This window comes from Haemaphysalis longicornis, unplaced genomic scaffold, assembly GCF_048455015.1.
Source record: "Haemaphysalis longicornis isolate Haplotype H1 unplaced genomic scaffold, Haemaphysalis longicornis Haplotype H1 scaffold_2, whole genome shotgun sequence".
NCBI lineage: Eukaryota > Metazoa > Arthropoda > Arachnida > Ixodida > Ixodidae > Haemaphysalis > Haemaphysalis longicornis.
In genome coordinates, this window is record NW_027526295.1 from 4,932,395 (window position 1) to 4,949,583 (window position 17,189).

Sequence of the window (17,189 nt, forward strand, 5' to 3'; positions counted from 1 at the left end):
TTGTGAAAGGGGACAGCAGTCAGGCCAGACAGCAAGTGATAGAAAGAGTCTTAGGAATATTTAAGAATTGTTCAAAAGGCATCAAAAATCTAGCAATTGTCCTGTTTGCTTCTCTCTAGGTCCCTGTCTTTTTTGGCTGGTAAAAGGGTTCTGTTATGTGATCCCCTTCACTCTGTGCGTGAGGTTTACCCTTTGAAGGGTGATGTAACTGTGTGCACTCGCTGGGTCCGGAGGTAGATTACTTCACCTATTGCAAACTTTCAGATGTAGTGGAACCGTGTTCCTGGTTTGGAGTAGGTTCTAGTGCAAGGTAGAATGCTTAATGTGGCATAAATAGCTGGAACATAATCGGCCGGGGGCTGCCACAGAAGCTTGTGCCAGCCCCAGCCCAACGGCCTTCCTGGCTGCTCCAAGCCTGCTCCAAAAGGCAATTTTGCCTGCTCCCAGGACTCCACCCCCTGTAATTTTTTGTTCATTGTCTCGCCCTGAATGTGGGGACATGGGGAAGTGCTGGCAGGAGCAACTGTAGCTGATGACTTGCCTCCGACATTGGTGCACCGGGTTTTCAGTTCCATCCAAGTGTCTCAAAGGTGGGGGATGCAATGTGTGGGCACATGTTGTGCCACTTCGGAGTGCCTGGAGCGGGTTGTGGCACCTCGTTACAGTTGTGGTGATATCCTGGGCCATTTTCGCCACTGCCTCCATTGCTCGGTCCTTCTCGGGCAGCTCTCCCTTCCCACTCTTCATCTCGGAGTTCAGTAGGACAAACCCCGTGTCACGTCGTCATTTGGTCGTGCCCAGACATATTGGGATCGCGTAGAACTCGTCTCGTCCTTCATTCTTCCCAGAATGGGAGGTCGTCATCTCTAGCCCCCCCCCAAGCGGAAGACCCAGTGGGCTGAAGCTCCCGAAAAATGGCAGCATCGATGATGGCAAGGGTGCGGAGTACGGGGACTCAAAATGACATCCAAGTTGCATCCCGAGTGACATGCGATTTGTGCCCCGACCGTCATTCAGTTTGAGCCCTGAGTGAAACTACAACTCACGGCTCAAATCGAATTTCACTTGATGGTGGTGTGCGCATGCATGGACGCGGGCGGACATTGGGAGGTCCTATGGTATGTATACTCCACATCATTACAGGCGGGGAAGTAAGCTGTTTGAATCTCGGGTACTAACTTGTGATCGTAGCCCCATGGGTAAGACGGCTGACACTAACTCTGTCTGGTCTACCAGACACAGGCTGGAATCCTGCTGGTGCCTGTAGGATTTTTTGTGATTGTAAATGCTATGCGCACGGACGGTCCTAAGGTTGTAAATGCTATGTGCACAAAGGTGCAGTCCTAAGGTACTCCGCACCTCAAACAATGGCAGTCTTGCTGCCTAGGTGTGCACAGTGCAATCAGCCCCACTTTTGGGCCAAGGGTTTTCCTGGCGGTGTTTGTGGCCACTGCCAACTGTTCTAGCAGTTCACCCCTGTTTCATACGGGAGAGCCAGCATGAGGGTAGCTGAAGGGCTGTGCAAGGAGTGCATTGCAATGCAGTGAGCAGGTAGTAGCAAAGAAATGGGAGCGTTGAAGCTGGCAAGGAGGCTTGCGCGATTGCCAGTGAATTGTTTTCTGCCGCCTTGAATTTCTCCGTCACACTCGAAGTCCTCAGCAGCTGACAAGGACCAAGCCAACCAGTCTTGCCTGTAAACACCAATGTGCTGCCGGACAGACATTTTATTTTGCTGCGAATTTTTCCATACTGGGAGCATGACAGCAGACGGAGGGCATGGTGGGCCTCTAAGCAGCTCTGCTGTTAGAGGTCTGTTCTTAACATTCATTGCCGCACCTTGTTTTGAATACAGTGCTGCGTTGGCATGCTTTTGTTTGGTGTGTTTTTCAACAACCTCCTTGTCTGAGAAAGGGAGTGTGGAGCAAATGCGGTTCTCACCCGTGCCCGTGCAGCCACTGCTGCCATGTACCGCCGAGTGCCCGTGCGCGGGTGGGTGTCCCAGGCCCTGCGCCGCCACTACGCCAAGGACGTCCGCTTCGGCCCCGATGTGCGCGCCGCCATGCTGCAGGGCGTCGACGTGCTGGCCGATGCCGTGGCTGTCACCATGGGACCCAAGGTGGGCCTGCCCCTCTCTTTTTCTCATGCCCCCCTGCTTCTTTTGACGAGTGCTTATACAGCTGACTCTCGATAATTCCTAGTTGCTTGATTGGAATTTGGGCTGGTCCCGGCAATGGTACGTGCAATCCAGTGGCAGAAATTTATCGATACTTGCTAGATAGTTGCTAGTTAAATCGGGAGCTGCTCCAAGTGTGAAGCATGGAGGTGACCACCACTTTTCGACAAAATTCAAATTGTCTAGCACAAAAACAGGGCCGTGTTCTGTACTGTTGTTGGCGGCACTGCAACTGACAAGCTGATGAAGCGACAGGCCAGTTGAAACACGCGTCTCTTTTTTGAGGTTCTCAGCCGGCTTTGTTGCACAGTGGAAACTTGGGCATGCTGGTTTTGATACTTTATGAAAAGACTGCGTCGCAGAATGGAAAAAATATGCAGGAGACTTTGTTGCACACAGCACTGTGTGAGCGGTTTACATACCTGCCAACTCTCTCAATTTTCCCAGACTCTCGATTGCACGGGAGCAGTCGTAAATGTCCCGAAAAAGTGCCCCAACCACGCTGCGACTGACTCTGTTGGAGGGTCAGCGAGCCACGCAGTAGTAGCGCACTCAAGCCACGCCATCTCCAGTGAGCGTCGTAGGAAATTGGCACGGAGGGTGCAGAGAGGAGGACAGCACTCTCAAATTGATTTCTCTACTAAATAGTCACGTAGACACAACGAGGGGTCGAAACATGGCCTAGAGACTCCAGACTACAATTTGCACAAGTAATTCAGCAGTGTTTAGAAATCGCCGTAGTGTCTCTTTTACGGGTGTCGACTGTATCTCAAAAAGCAAACAAACCAACTAATCGCATTTTGAAGTATACAGTCTTATTCTTCATATGGAATTCCGGGTAAAATTTGAAGTCTTTGCTTGAGTGGTCTTTGAGTCGGAACACATGACTGCCAGCCTTTCAGCTGTGCATGCCATTTGGCATAGCACTGGGTCTCTCCTCAAGATGAGAAGGCAGCAAGTCCTGTTTACATGATGTTTACACTGTCAGATAAGATAAATAACGTTTGTGGCATCCGTAAAGCACCTCAACCGGCTACAGAGTACGCCAAACAAACTCCAAAAAGTAACAGAAACTTACTGGTTACCCCTCTAGGAACTGAGCTTCAATAATGTCGCATCGTCCACATCCTAATTTCTGCTTTTAAAATTGTTGAAATTCACCGAAGACGCAGTGGTATCGCGCGATTTGTGGCATTTTATAGCTTGCATCACACTGCACACAGGGCCATCTTGTTCCGCAACTGATATGCAGTTTCACCTTTTGCTGTGGGTTTTAAAAATTTCTTTATTTATTTATTTATTTTAACATACTGCCAATCCCATTTGGGATTTTTGCAGGATTGCCACCTGGCTGCATTTTTCTCGCAGAATGGTAGATGGCACGAGGGGCTTGTTAATTGAAACACCCAGCATTGTTTTCGAATCTGCACTTGAATGTAACGGTAGCCGGCTGTCAGCGCTCTGTGGGTGTAATCTGAAAAGGTTAGTGGGAAAGGCTGGAATGCCCATGCAGTGCAGATTGAGCAAGGAAAAGCATGCCTGGCGCCTCCAGCTTTGTCGAACTGAAGCAGCAGATGGGGAATCGCATCGCTTTGGGCAAGCTTGTACGCTTCTGTGGGCGTGCTTGCATTGCGATGCTTTGCTGCAGGACACAGAGAGGACACTGCTGAACTGGCCCAGTGTCTGTCAGGGGGGTAAAGCGAGCTCCGAGACCGTACGAATCGTGGGCGCTGACATGATACAATTCCCATGGTTGCCAGAGCAATTGTATTCAGGCCTCTAAAAAGTTGTTCTGTAATTATTTATCTAAAACAATGAACTGAAGGAAAACGGTTACACACAATTGCCTCAGTAATTAAAACTAGCTTTATAAAAAACTTTTAGTGAAATTAAGCTTTAATTAGCAAACAGTATTTATTTATTTCAGTACCCTAAGGGCCCGTCAGGGCATTACATAGGGGGGGATTTTCTACAACACAGAATGCAAAAAAAGTAAAGATAAACAATTGATACAAGTGTGAACACAAAGAAACATCGCAAGATAAAGGTACACAGGCGGCAAAAAAAAAAAAAACATGGAACAGTATAAACGGTGTGACCAAAGTAAGGTAAGGAAAAAGAAGCGCTACAGGAAGAATTGAACAGCACTTTCCGCTTGAAGGTGACCGAGTAACGCGGCCTCAAATAAAGAAGCATCCGCTAGGGATGCTATACTGGCGGGTAGATGGTTCCAGTCATTTATTGAAAGGAGGAGGGGAGATGATTTGAATTTTTCTGTCCGGGCAAAAACTGGTGACACCTTGTGCGCATGATCAACACGTAACGAGATGTGATGCGCTGGAAAAAATATGTTTTGAAGAAAATAGCGAGCCGTTGTAATACAGTGAGTGGAAATAAACAAGGCGAGATAATTTACGACACACGTTAAGGTTTACAAGACCTAGAGAATTTTTAAGGGCCGATACACTTTGGTCTCGAGAGTAAGAACGCAAAATAAACATTGCAGCTTTGTTCTGGACTGCCTCGAGTATGTTAGTCAAATTGTCTTGTTGAGGATTCCAGATGATCGATGCGTATTCTAGAGGTGACCGGATCAGAGTAGTGTACGCATGAAGTCTAGTATCAGCATTGGCTAAAAATAAGCTTCGTTTAACTCTTTCGGGACCGCCGGAAGAAGTGATGAAAAAGGGAGGTCTCGGTACAAATTTTTTATTACATAAAGCAAAGGCACCATCCTGCCTTAGCATATACCAAAATGCAGCTAATTATATGTTCTTTGACATAGAATACCAAGTTTTACTTCAACACTGACGACAGAACCATGAAAAAATCTGAAAGTAAGAACTTCGTAAAGAAACTGAAGAAAAAGATAGAAAAAAGCGCAAATATAAAAACATTAAAAAAGAATAAAATTATTTCAGGATATACAAAATCCAACACAATGCTTTGTTTCTTTATCGCGAAAGTTTGATGCGGCTAGGTGTGACTGGTTTTTTGTTTTGTGCGTGATCTCTTTGGCACTAGGGCCATGGCTACGTCGTCGCCCAGGTACACGCCGGGCTTTCGTCTCGGCGAAAACTTGATCCCTTTCTGAGATGGTGGCAGGAGATCACCACCATAGGTAGTTAACACCCTAGCGAACAAATATAAACCAGCCAGAACATATTTCAAGCGCACATACCTACTCCAGAGACAATTGAAATGGAAACCAACATTCACCTTTGAGCGCGATTTGATGTTCCAGGCTGATCGACATTCGAAACCTCACTCGAGCTGAAATCTGATCTCTAAAGCCGCATTCGGACTCTTCACTGCCACTCTCATCGTTAAAATCAACAGTAGAAGGCGAAGATATGCGAGACGAGACGAGGTGGATGTCTTATCGCGCTCGCGCGAGTATGACGCCATGTTTGTTTACATTCGAAACCACTGCCCGTCAGAATAAAATATCTGATGCGTTGCCGCCTGGCGATAAAAAAAGAAACTTCACAGAACAGAAAACTCCAGTTTTCAAACTATCTCCTAGATGTCGCTAGGTGTTCCATCGAGCGAAAATTTGTATTCTGCAGGCTCTCGAAACCATCGATCATATGTGATTGATGACCTATGGAGCGGTCCCGAAAGAGTTAAGAAAACCTAATTTTTTCAAAGCCTTATTGGTAATTGATTCTATATGAGCTCGCCATGACATATCAGACGTTAAGAAGATGCCCAAATATTTAAGTTTAGTTACGTTTTCAATAACAGTGCCGTTTACTACATAAGAGTTCGTAGGGGTTCTAGAAAGCACAGAAAATGTCATGTGTTTTGTTTTTTCGGTATTTACTTGCATTTGCCATCTCTCACACCACTCAGTTATCTTATTTAGGTCATCCTGAAGATCAGTAGCATCATCTGGGGTAGATATCTGCCTGTACAAAACACAATCATCAGCAAAAAGCCATATAGTTGAAGTCATGTTAGTGTCAATGTCATTTATGTAGACCAAGAAAAGCAAAGGACCCAAGACAGAGCCTTGGGGAATGCCAGATTTGACACATGCAGTCTTTGAAACAAAGTGCAAACAAAGAGTACGCTCAGTTTTGGTTTCGATTTTTTTTAAGTGTACTAGGAAGTGGCGAGGCCCTTGCGCCTGGCTTGCACAGTGTCTGTGTGTGCAGTCTCCAGCTCAGATCGCGTGCGTGCAAAACGTGTACAACGGGAACAACTCGGATGCACGCGCTGAACAACTGCCTCCCTGGGCGCTTGCTAGGCCGTCATTCGTTTCTTCACGTTAAGCACCTTATCTATTGCCCCTGAACTGACGCTGGAACAGTGATTCTGATCTGAACTTGACTACCGCAAGTTCACTACAGGCTACGGAGTGGCAGCCAGTGGTCGTTCCCATTGGAAAAGAAATAAAAGGAGCTTTTATAATCGTTCCGCTTCAGTTGTTTTATTCATGGAACGGCTCTCCGTGCTTCGAACTTTAGCGCAAACCTTCGTGAAGGTAGAACGAAAAAATATGTAACGAAATGAGGTTTCTTTTTTTAATCAGTCACAATAAGTCAATATTCTCTCCTCGCGCGCTCTGTGCGGCAAGTTACGCCCCCATTCAGTCCCGCAAGCTTTTCGTTTGAAGTGGTGGAAAGCAGCTACAACTTGACGAATACAGACAGAAAGGAAAACGGGACACGCCGCTGATTGTATTTCGCATACTCCCTTGGCATGCATTCTGCCACTCCGTTGGCCTGCGATCGACCGTGCTCTTTCGTTCCTGTGCTTCAAAGGGACCGCGACTCACCGGCAATATGAGCGTTGGCACATGTGAAAACGTTTTCTTTTTTGTGTGTGTGTCAATAAAGGTTTCACATTCAGCTAAAGCCACAGTTCACTTCACTTCATTTGAAAAGCATTGAGCGCCTTGCAAAATGTCACAGAATGGCAAATAAAGCGGCACAGTGCAAAAATGCACGAAGATCGTGATGGAGATTCATTTTTCTGTGCATCTCAGTGCGGATCAGCTGATTCCTTGGCGTCCTCATGCATACGATCCGTCGCATTCGAGCTTAAGTGTTGTGTGAGCGTTGCCACATCTTGTTCAAATAGTATCAGTACATATATGTCGCACGCTAAACCGAAAGCACGTTGGTTACCTACCCACAGGAGATAAACTACGCAATGCTGTCGACGCCGCCTACACAACATCCGCCTGGCCAGCGGGCCGCCATGTTACAATTAATCCCGACATGCTTCGCTAGCCGGACGCGGAAACGCCACAGCAGCACATTGCCGGATTACAACCCATCGCTTTTGCCGTTTTTAGTAAGCAAAAGCTCAGCTGGCAACCTTCAAATCGTTGTATCATGTCTGCCACTGTGTGTCATACGGTTCCAATGCATTGGCTCAGCGGCGCGCTTTCCCTCTAGAGTCAGTATATTATCTCTATGGTCACTGTTCGTGCTGAGCATGCACTCGAGAACAACTTCCGCAGTCCGACAGCACGCTGACCCTACCACTCTTTTGTGGGAGATCAGAGCTGAGGCTTTAACTCCATGTGTTATCGTCTGCTTGGAGTGTTTGTCTTCCATAGAAGTAAATGGGAAAGAAAAAAAAAACCTCTGCCTTGCACCCCAGCCCCATGTTTGACCCTCCTGCCTGCCGTCTTTGCGCAGGGCCGCAACGTGATCCTGGAGCAGTCGTGGGGGTCGCCCAAGATCACCAAGGACGGCGTGACGGTGGCCAAGGCCATTGAGCTGAAGGACCGCTTCCAAAACATCGGGGCCAAGCTGGTGCAGGACGTGGCCAACAACACCAACGAGGAGGCCGGGGACGGCACCACGACGGCCACGGTGCTGGCGCGGTCCATCGCCCGCGAGGGCTTTGAGCGCATCTCCAAGGGGGCCAACCCCATCGAGATCCGCAAGGGGGTCATGCTGGCCGTCGAGCGGGTGGTCGAGGAGCTGCGCAAGCTCTCCAAGCCCGTCACCACGCCCGAGGAGATTGCCCAGGTGGCCACCATCTCGGCCAACGGGGACAAGGCCGTCGGGGACCTCATCTCCGACGCCATGAAGAAGGTGGGCCGTGACGGCGTCATCACCGTCAAGGATGGCAAGACGCTCAACGATGAGCTGGAGGTGATCGAGGGCATGAAGTTTGACCGGGGCTACATCTCGCCCTACTTCATCAACACCAGCAAGGGGGCCAAGGTGGAGTTCCAGGACGCGCTGCTGCTGCTCAGTGAGAAGAAGATCTCCTCGGTGCAGTCCATCATCCCGGCCCTGGAGCTGGCCAATGCCCAGCGGCGGCCCCTGGTCATCGTTGCCGAGGACGTCGATGGCGAGGCCCTCAGCACGCTCGTGCTTAACAGGTGTGCACCTGGGGCCGTTGGGAGGGCTGTTCAGAGTCGCTTTGTCAGTGCAGTCAAACCTTGATGTAATGAAGTTGGTGAAACTGAAACTTCACTACATTGAAATTCGTGGTTAAAATGAAGTGTTAACCGTGTGGAACAGTTCCTGCTAACGAAAACGTGGCTGGCGCACTGTTTGTGTTTGTGCTGGCACTGTCAGAGCCAAGGATTTTTTTTAACCTCATTAGTTGGAGCTTAATCATCTACGCGGCCATAACCGCATGGAGCATTTTCTGCATGCAACAACGCGCCTCGCGAGTCACGAGCACGCTGATGCATACGCGCAGGAGACCACTTGCGTGTTGTGGGTAGCTCAAGCGACCGCTTCTAACCGCTCTCTGAAACGCTACACGTGCGGCAAACGAAGTTACTCATGCAGGCAAGAAGCTAGTAATGTGGCCAAAATTACACTGTAAAACGGCATCCGCACCGCTTAGGAAAGCACCCATCGAATATCCTCCGCAGTGGTAGGCCTAATCGTCTGGCGGGGCCAGCCGGCATCCCCGCACGCTTCTAATCTCTTGCCATAGTGTGTGCACATCCCCATTGGCGAAAGTCGGGCTCCTCCCACTGCTGCGCACGGCGCGAGTCGCTTTCTGGCCGAGGCAGAAGCTGCCGCCTGTGCACTATTGCGGACACAGCCGTGAAAAAACGGGAGCAAGGGGCTGATAAAGGCCCACAAATGCTTTGCCGCGCGCTTGCTGGAACGATGGAACCCAACAAGCATGAGCGAACTTGATCGAAGGCCATACACAGTAGGCAAGGAGCTCGCTCGTGGCATTGGGTGGCCCGTGTTGCCGTTTGAGTTTTATCGACACCTGTTTCAGCTCTTGTGTCTCCCAAAATCTACTTCTATAACCAAACTTCATTACATTAAAATTTCAGCAAACGGGACTTTGGGGTTCTCAAAAGACTTTGAAACTGTAGTTAGAAAAACAATTATTTAAGTCTAGAACGATTTTAAAGAGCTTGATCGTAATAACTTTTCACTTGTTTCTGTTTTCCAACACTTGATATGGGATTAGAGTGTGACCTGGTTCGGTACACAGGTGGTGCAAAAAAAGAAAAACTGCCTGTTTGAGCGTGCTGGTAGGTTTTATCAGTTCTGCCACTAGTAACTGTTTTTTATTTTTTAGCCAAGTTTAACTCTAATATTGAACTTTTTGTCAAGTTACGAGAACAAATTTGGGCAGCTGTGGCGACACCAAAACATGGCAGGGGAATGTGAAAACTCAACTGCCCTCAAATTGTCGGGTAGAGCAGCGGAACTCCTTCCAGTTCCAATGGCATTTCAAGCTTCAAAGGCCATTCGACTAACTCAAAGGAGCTTTGAAACACTCGTGTGGCACTGGTATTGTCACCGGCCCGCTTTCTGGCAATTGTGTAGCAGCCCTTTCCTTTTTGATTTTTTTTTACTGTTCTGCTCACTGTCGGTAACAGCGGCCAGATTTTATTTTTTTACATGATTTTGAACTGAAACAATTCCGTGCAGTGCACCAATCCAGCTGCCGTACTCGTTCCCACGCAGGCTGGCTGTGGCAACAGTGTACCGCCTCGCATCTGTTGGTCTTGCTTGGTGGTAGAGTTGACCGGTTGTGCCAACAGTGTATCATCTTGCATTTGCCGTACACATGCCTTGCGTGGTGGTAGAGTTGACCGGCTGCGCGTGTGCAGTGCACTGCTTAGCTGTCGTACCCATCCATGCGCTGACCGATCGCATGGACAGTGCATCATGATGCGTCGGCTGTACTGTCTTGCGTGCTTGTAGGGTCGACCCACCTTGCTCCAACAGTGTGTCTCGCTTCGGCCATACTCATTTCTTGCGTATTCGTAGAGTCGACCAGCTGTGTGCGTGCAGCTGCCGCAATGAACCCCGTTCCGAATGGCCGCACCAACAGTGTATCATCTCGTATGGTCGACTGGTCGCACCAGCAGGGTACCGTCCTCGACCGGCTGTGCACGTGCAATGCGTTGCACGACTGCCGTACTCGTTCCCACGCCAACGGTATTGCCTTGCATCAGTCATTCTTGTGTAGGCGTCGAGTGGATTGGCCGCACCAACAGTGCCTCGCCTTGCATCGGTTTTACTCGTGTCTCCCGTGGTCGTAGAGTCGACCCAAAACCACAGAATCGGGCATCATGCAACTGCAGCACTTGCCAGCTTTCCGGTGGTGTATCACCTCGCATAGACTCCTCGCCCAGTCTGTATTTGAATTTGCTGTCTTCATCGCGGTAACCCAGCTCTTCTTCAGCTTCTCGCATTTCGAGAAGGCACGAGAACTTATTCCTGGTGTTGCCGAGGGGTTCTTTGCTGGAGAAAGTCACGTTGTGGTTGGCATTGCGTGAAGATTTGTCCCCAACCACACGAGGCACGAGTTACACTGCCCACTCATGACAAGGGCTACTGAGGAGAGACGAAGGGATGAGACTTCGACATCACGTATTTCAGTTTGCTGTAGTGGCCACACTTTGCTAGCTGATGCGTCAGCTGCTGTGCATGTGTGGAACTTAAAATTGGATCACAAGAAACTTTAGGCCTGTATTCCACACATTGGATCTAAATTTGGTGCAAGTAAATTTTTACTTTGGTTGGTCTTAGGGGCCATGAAGACAAAACACAGTTGAACCTCGATATAACGAACCTCGATTTAACGAAATTCGCGATACAACAAATTTTTTCAAGTTTTCTATCAAAATTTTGCTAAATGCATGTATGTTTATCTCGATTTTACGAAGTAATTTCGTGTGGCGTTTCCGATTTAATGAAGTTGCGGCAAGAAAGGAAGAACAAAATTCCGGTCGAGGCAAGTTTTATTTTGCCTCTCAGAGCCTACATTGAAAACATTCAGTACCCGCATTAACTCTTAAACGGCTAAGGTGAAAGAAAAGCGGTGAAATCTGTGATTGACAACAATTTAAAAGCGATGAAAGAAGCTGCTCAAACCGCTAGCGGTCATAGACGGTTGAATAGTGCAGCCACCATTTTAACGTCTCCATCGTTGCCTACGCCAGCGCCCTCTATGCTTAGGCTGCTGAAGCCTACTTCAAGCTTTTTTTGTACGCGTCCTTCCTCACGGTGCTGCTGCGCTAGGTTGTGCTCACTGATAACCACATTAATATTTTGTTCGTGCATCATTAGGTGAGTCTTGTAAGCAGCGTGAGCACTCCAAGGGAAGGAAAAGTGTTCCGAACAAGAGCCTGAGGAAGTGTCGGTGAAACCGACGGTAGGTCGATGGCCACTGAAGTGATATGGAAGGGACGGATGCCATCGACGTTCTGCGGAGGCACGCAGGCGCACGCGAATGTTTACGAGCAAGCCTTGTTAGTGCTGTCAGCATACGAGGTCAAGAAACGCCAAGCACAGCTTACGGAATTCTTCACTACGGCTTAAACATCGAGTGCTGGTGGCAATGCATTGCTGTCTTTGAACGTGGTCATCTTCGTTTCACCCATGTTCGTTAGACAGCTGTGATGTGGAGAAGTCGGCTTCTTTAGGGCTCAGTGGGCATAAAAGTAATTGCTTAATCGAATTTGCCGGAAGACTGAACAGAAACTTGGCCAAGCGAAGCAGCGAAAATGAACTCAAAACGCGCAGTACGGAGTTCACGCGGCTGCCGTCTTGCGTTGCCTCCGCGACACCCAATCAGGAGGGTCGTATTAGTGCACCCCGACCAGAGGGCCAATAGTGCTTCAGCATCTATTCCTAGCTTCGTTTGTGCATCGTTTCTTTTCTGCCGTTTGTGCGTTTGTGAATGAACGAAGATAAAAGAGATGAGCAAAACCGGAAAGACAATTGCTCGGCCGATCTAACAATATCAAAATGGCCACGCACGGTGGCACTGCTGCGCAGATACAGCGCTCCGAAAATTGCCATTTTTTGTGGCCCTTTTGCGCTGATATTTTGTCACCGCGCCTGGCAAAAGTATTTTTTTGTCACTTTGCGACGCTTTTCAGTGGAAAAACTTTGCAGACGCACAGAATAGGAAACATAGAAGCCGAATATGTGGCTTTCAAAAAAACGATGTTTTGGTCATTTTTCCGAAGCTGAACGCCGCGTCCCCCCTTGAAGGCTATTGTCAAGTAGCTGCACAGTTCGCCACTGTGAACACGCCGGGTCGTGGAAAGCCGATGAGGAAAGACCGGCAGCAGGTTTTTGGGTGGTTCACCTGAGCGCTGAAGCCGGGTTGTGTAACAGCATCGCAACGGGACGTACTAGTGGAAATTAACAAGAAGAAATGGACGTAGGCAGGGCGTGTAATGCAAAGGCTAGATAACCGTTGGTCATTACGGATAACTGAGTGGATCCCTAGAGAAGGCCAGCGTTGGCAGGGGGGGGCAGAAAGTTAGGTGGGCAGATGAGAACAAAAGGTTTGCGGGGAGAAATCGGTCGCAGTTAGCACAGGACCGGGATAATTGGAGATCCATGGGAGAGGCCTTTGCCCTGCAGTGGGCGTGGACAGGCTGATGATAACTAAAGACAGTGGCATTGTGCTGCTGAGCACGAGGATGCGGGTTTGATTCCCGGCTGCAGTGGCCGCTTTCCTGATGGGGGCGAAAAGCGAAAATGTACGAGATTTCGGCGCAGGTGGTCAAAACTAATGCGGAGCCCTCCACTACTGCGTCGGCGCGTTAAATCCTAGCTGATGTGGGCCAACACCGCCCTGGCCGTGAACGGTGGTCCGGTTGCCTTGTGCGTGCAGGCTGAAGGTGGGCCTGCAGGTGGCGGCGGTCAAGGCGCCTGGCTTCGGGGACAACCGCAAGGCCACCCTGCAGGACATGGCGGTGGCCACGGGGGGCCTGGTGTTTGGCGACGAGGCCAACCTGGTGAAGCTGGAGGACGTCCAGGCCGGGGACCTGGGCCAGGCCGGCGAGGTGGTCATCACTAAGGATGACACCCTGGTGCTCAAGGGCAAGGGCAAGAAGGAGGACGTGGACCGCCGGGTGGCCCAGATCCGCGACGAGATCGAGCTCTCCAACTCCGAGTACGAGAAGGAGAAGCTGGGCGAGCGCCTGGCCCGCCTGGCCAGCGGGGTGGCCGTGCTGCGCGTCGGGGGCTCCAGCGAGGTGAGGCTCCACTTTGCTCTTGTTACTGGAAACCTAAATGGGAGTCGGGAACATTTTCGATTTAGCTAACCTTTCCCTTTGAGGACAAGGTGGCCGGTGTGGCCTACAAAGAAGGAAGGCAATGCTTAAAACACGAGATAAGAAAGAAAAATGGGACCAGGCGGTTAACTAAAAACACAAGTAAAATCAGACAAGGTTCACCGTCCGTCATATGGCGTAGCATGGCTTGAGGCAAATCATGTGGATGACTTCAAGCCACGTGCATTCTCGGGATGTGCCGCAGTCGCCATCGGACAACCTCGTAGACAAATTAGATGTATGGTCCAAGATGCGAGAAGCTTCTCACTGAGGCTGCGTCATCGACATCACATCTCTGCTGGCGTGCGCTGGTCAGTCGGTGTTTTGTGGGTGATGCTTTGGTCACGTCGGGTTGTGGGGGCCAAGCCCCTCAAATCGGGGCGAGGAGGCGCTAGCGATAGCGACGTCCTCCTCCTTGGTGGGGCGAGGACGATCCTCGCGCACTTCCCTCCTCTCCCTACGAGGCGACGGGGGATGCGCGCAGGAGACTCCCCGGTGAGACCGCCCTTGGGACGCGCAGCGATCGCACAGTACGTAAATGCCCTTTGGCCACTTTTGGCCGTGTCTTGCATTGGCCGTTGTTTCCCACTTCCTTGGGTCACGGTACCCACCTTGTCGATTAGCGCATGCCTCGATTTGCATCAGTGCGTTTATCTAGGATGCTCGGCGAGTCTCCGCGGGCATATTCCACTCATTGATGGGTTGCCCCCACGTCCGCGATGTGACGGCTTGCGCTGTCTAAGGTCAGTGGACGAGCGCCGATGCCGCCCGGTCGAGTCCAGTGGCTTGAAAAGTGTAGCGGCCACAGAGAGCCCCCTTCTCCTACGTCAGCGAGCATTGCGGCCGGCCAACGCCCGCGGACGCTAATTGCTGCCCGACTACGGACTGGGCACACGCTGACGGCTGTATGCCCCAGGGGCTAGGTGCGTAGTGCGGCGTAGCGTTTGTATCATGGTTTCTCGCGTATAAACCCCTGTACTATGAAATATCTCGCTTCCTTTGAAGTGACTGACAACGTACGCACGCGGCAAGAGTCGTGGCTCGCTCTCGAACTCGTTGTGGGCAGAGTCTCTCGGCAGGCCAGTTCGGTGCTGCGCGAGAGCAGTGAGAATAACGACGGCGCGTTATTCTATTACTCTATCCTGTTCCTTAATGCTAATGTCAAGGATTAAGGATACGGAATGCCCACAGGGTTTGCATCATCAGGGTTTGTGTCGTTGCGGCGCTGGAGGGTTTGCATTCTGTCGCTGCTGTCCAGAAGCTGCTGCTTTTAGTTTCCCTTCTATGTCAACTGGGCGACCTTCCGTGCTCCAAGTCAGTGCCGTTGCAGCAACTTGGCAATCTCTGCATATGGCGAGCAGTTGAAGCGCTGCAGGCGTCAGCTGGTGTGCGACAGGTATTCGTCTCATTCGGGCGTTGACCGGAAAACCTCGCAGACTGAGTTTATTGTAAGGGCAGTGACGCTAGATCTGGCCAGCTTGCACAGAGGACATCTATGGGGGTAAAGCATTGATTTGCCGGTCGTCCCCCCTTAAGTGCATGTCAAGGGCCTTCTTGATCCTGACTGCATCTGAGAGAAATTTAGCAGTTTTCAGTAGGCTGTGGGCAAGGCCAACAAAGAATTCTTGCTTTATTCCGCGCATCAAGAACTGCACTTCTTTCTCTTCACTCATATGCGGGTCAGCATGGTGAAATAGTCTCGTCCCCTTAACAAAAATAGGGACCACTTGATTGGGGTGTTGCGTGCGTGTCTGCAGCGAAAGCTCGGCTCATTCCTTTCGTACGACGGCAGTGAATGTCTTCAAGAACTCGCTGTTGAAAAGCACCCCAGTCGTACGGGAGCCTATCATGGACACGGAACTAATTTGGAGCAGAATAAATAAATAAAGAGTAAAGAATAGAGAGTAAAGAGACCACGGAGCAAGATATAAAGAGGAGCGCCGACTGTGGCCCAGAAAAAATCTTTTGCTCGGGCCGATAATGTCCACGCGCCGGCGGCCGCCCAGCTTTCCCTTTGCTCTCTTCCTCCTTCGTTCGCCCTCTCGTCTCTGTGCCTCTGTACATGGCTCTTCCCTTCTTCGCTCTCCCCAGAGGCATCTTTTCTTGCGCAGCGACGTCTGTCTTATGCCTGTCCTACTATGCAGGAGGCATGCGTGCACGCGCGGAATTTAAACACCCGTGAGCGGCCGCAATAGACGGCGCAGATAATCGCACGCCGCCGCATACATGGCGATCGCTTATTCCCGGAACGTTTAGTCTGACATTATGAATATCCACTAAAAATATTGTACTAACCCAGCACATGTAAGACGCAACTGAACGACGACGACTTCAGAAGCACCAAAGAATGAGCAAGAGTAATATGGAACGCCACAACACAGTCTAGCCTGATTCTGCTTACGACGAATCGATGCAGCGCAAAGGTTACCCTCTGTTGTTATCCCGCTCTCCGGCCGCGTGCTTAATTATTTATGCTGCTTCTGCGCACGGACAACGCTTACGAGGGTCGCCCGGAGACTCCATCGGCAAACGGCAATGATGCACATTTCTGTGCCAATGACTGAATTGGACAGCTGCCCTGTTGTATCAAGTGTACAAAAACACTGTCAGCTTGATAAGGAACCCAAGAATATCAAACGCATACTTAATTTTAACTCATGCCGCAACTTACCGCCCGATGTTCACTGTCGCTCTACGGTCGTGTTATCTCGTCGGTAACACCGCGGTCTCCAAATAAAATGCTGCGATTTGTATGGCTGCAATTTTTTGGCCTACCAGGGTTCCCGGCGTTTTTTTTTTTTTTTTTTCGTTAAGCGGCTGACCAGCAAAACAAGCGGCTCGTTAAACCTTTTCTTTCGGCGAGTTATCGCGAAATGAAGGCTTGTGAAAAGACCGCACTGTCAGGGACTTGATCTTGAGCAGATTGCTGCGTCGCGGGCAGTCGCGGGTGATGTTATCGCATTTCTGTTCTTTTCTGATGAGCGTGTAAGTGCCGGCCCGTGTTCTAGGCGCACTCTGTTTTGGACGCAAGTTGCAGAACTGCGAGAAAGCTGAGGGAACTTTTATAATCGCCAGTGATCAGAACCAGTTGCTCCTTTCGCCTTTTGTAAAACCTGTTAAAACACAGCCAAATTGGTATTCCCAAATTTACAAAACGGAGCCACATTTTCGGCAAGCACCGCGCCAAAGGTAGTGTTTGTATAGCAGCCATATGTTTGTATGTGGTCTCTATATTTTGTTTTCCCGCCATGCAAACCAATCCTTAACGTATCTGCCGTACGGCCACTCAATTCCTTCGGGCCCGGGTTACCCGGAAGGTGCTGTCGAACAAGTTAATCAACTGTGCGGAGGAGGCGCGCAATGAACGCGAAGCGGCGCCAAAGCAGGCCCAAAGCAGTCCGTGCCCAAAACTACCGTCGCCGAAGCAGACGACAGAGCCGACGGAATGCGTTCCGCCAACTCGCCCGCCGGCGCACGGGGAACGCC

General features: G+C 50.1%; 1 protein-coding gene across 1 annotated transcript in view; it reads left to right on the plus strand.

The window, feature by feature from the left end:
• LOC144168701 (heat shock protein 60A-like) overlaps window positions 1–17,189 on the plus strand; it is a 32,167-nt gene that overhangs the window by 6,160 nt on the left and 8,818 nt on the right. Inside the window, exons 2-4 of the mRNA XM_077697638.1 lie at window positions 1,953–2,116; window positions 7,828–8,522; window positions 13,262–13,625. Coding sequence (XP_077553764.1) covers window positions 1,964–2,116; window positions 7,828–8,522; window positions 13,262–13,625 — 1,212 coding nt within the window. The 5' untranslated portion in view covers window positions 1,953–1,963. The remainder of the gene's footprint in view (window positions 1–1,952; window positions 2,117–7,827; window positions 8,523–13,261; window positions 13,626–17,189) is intronic.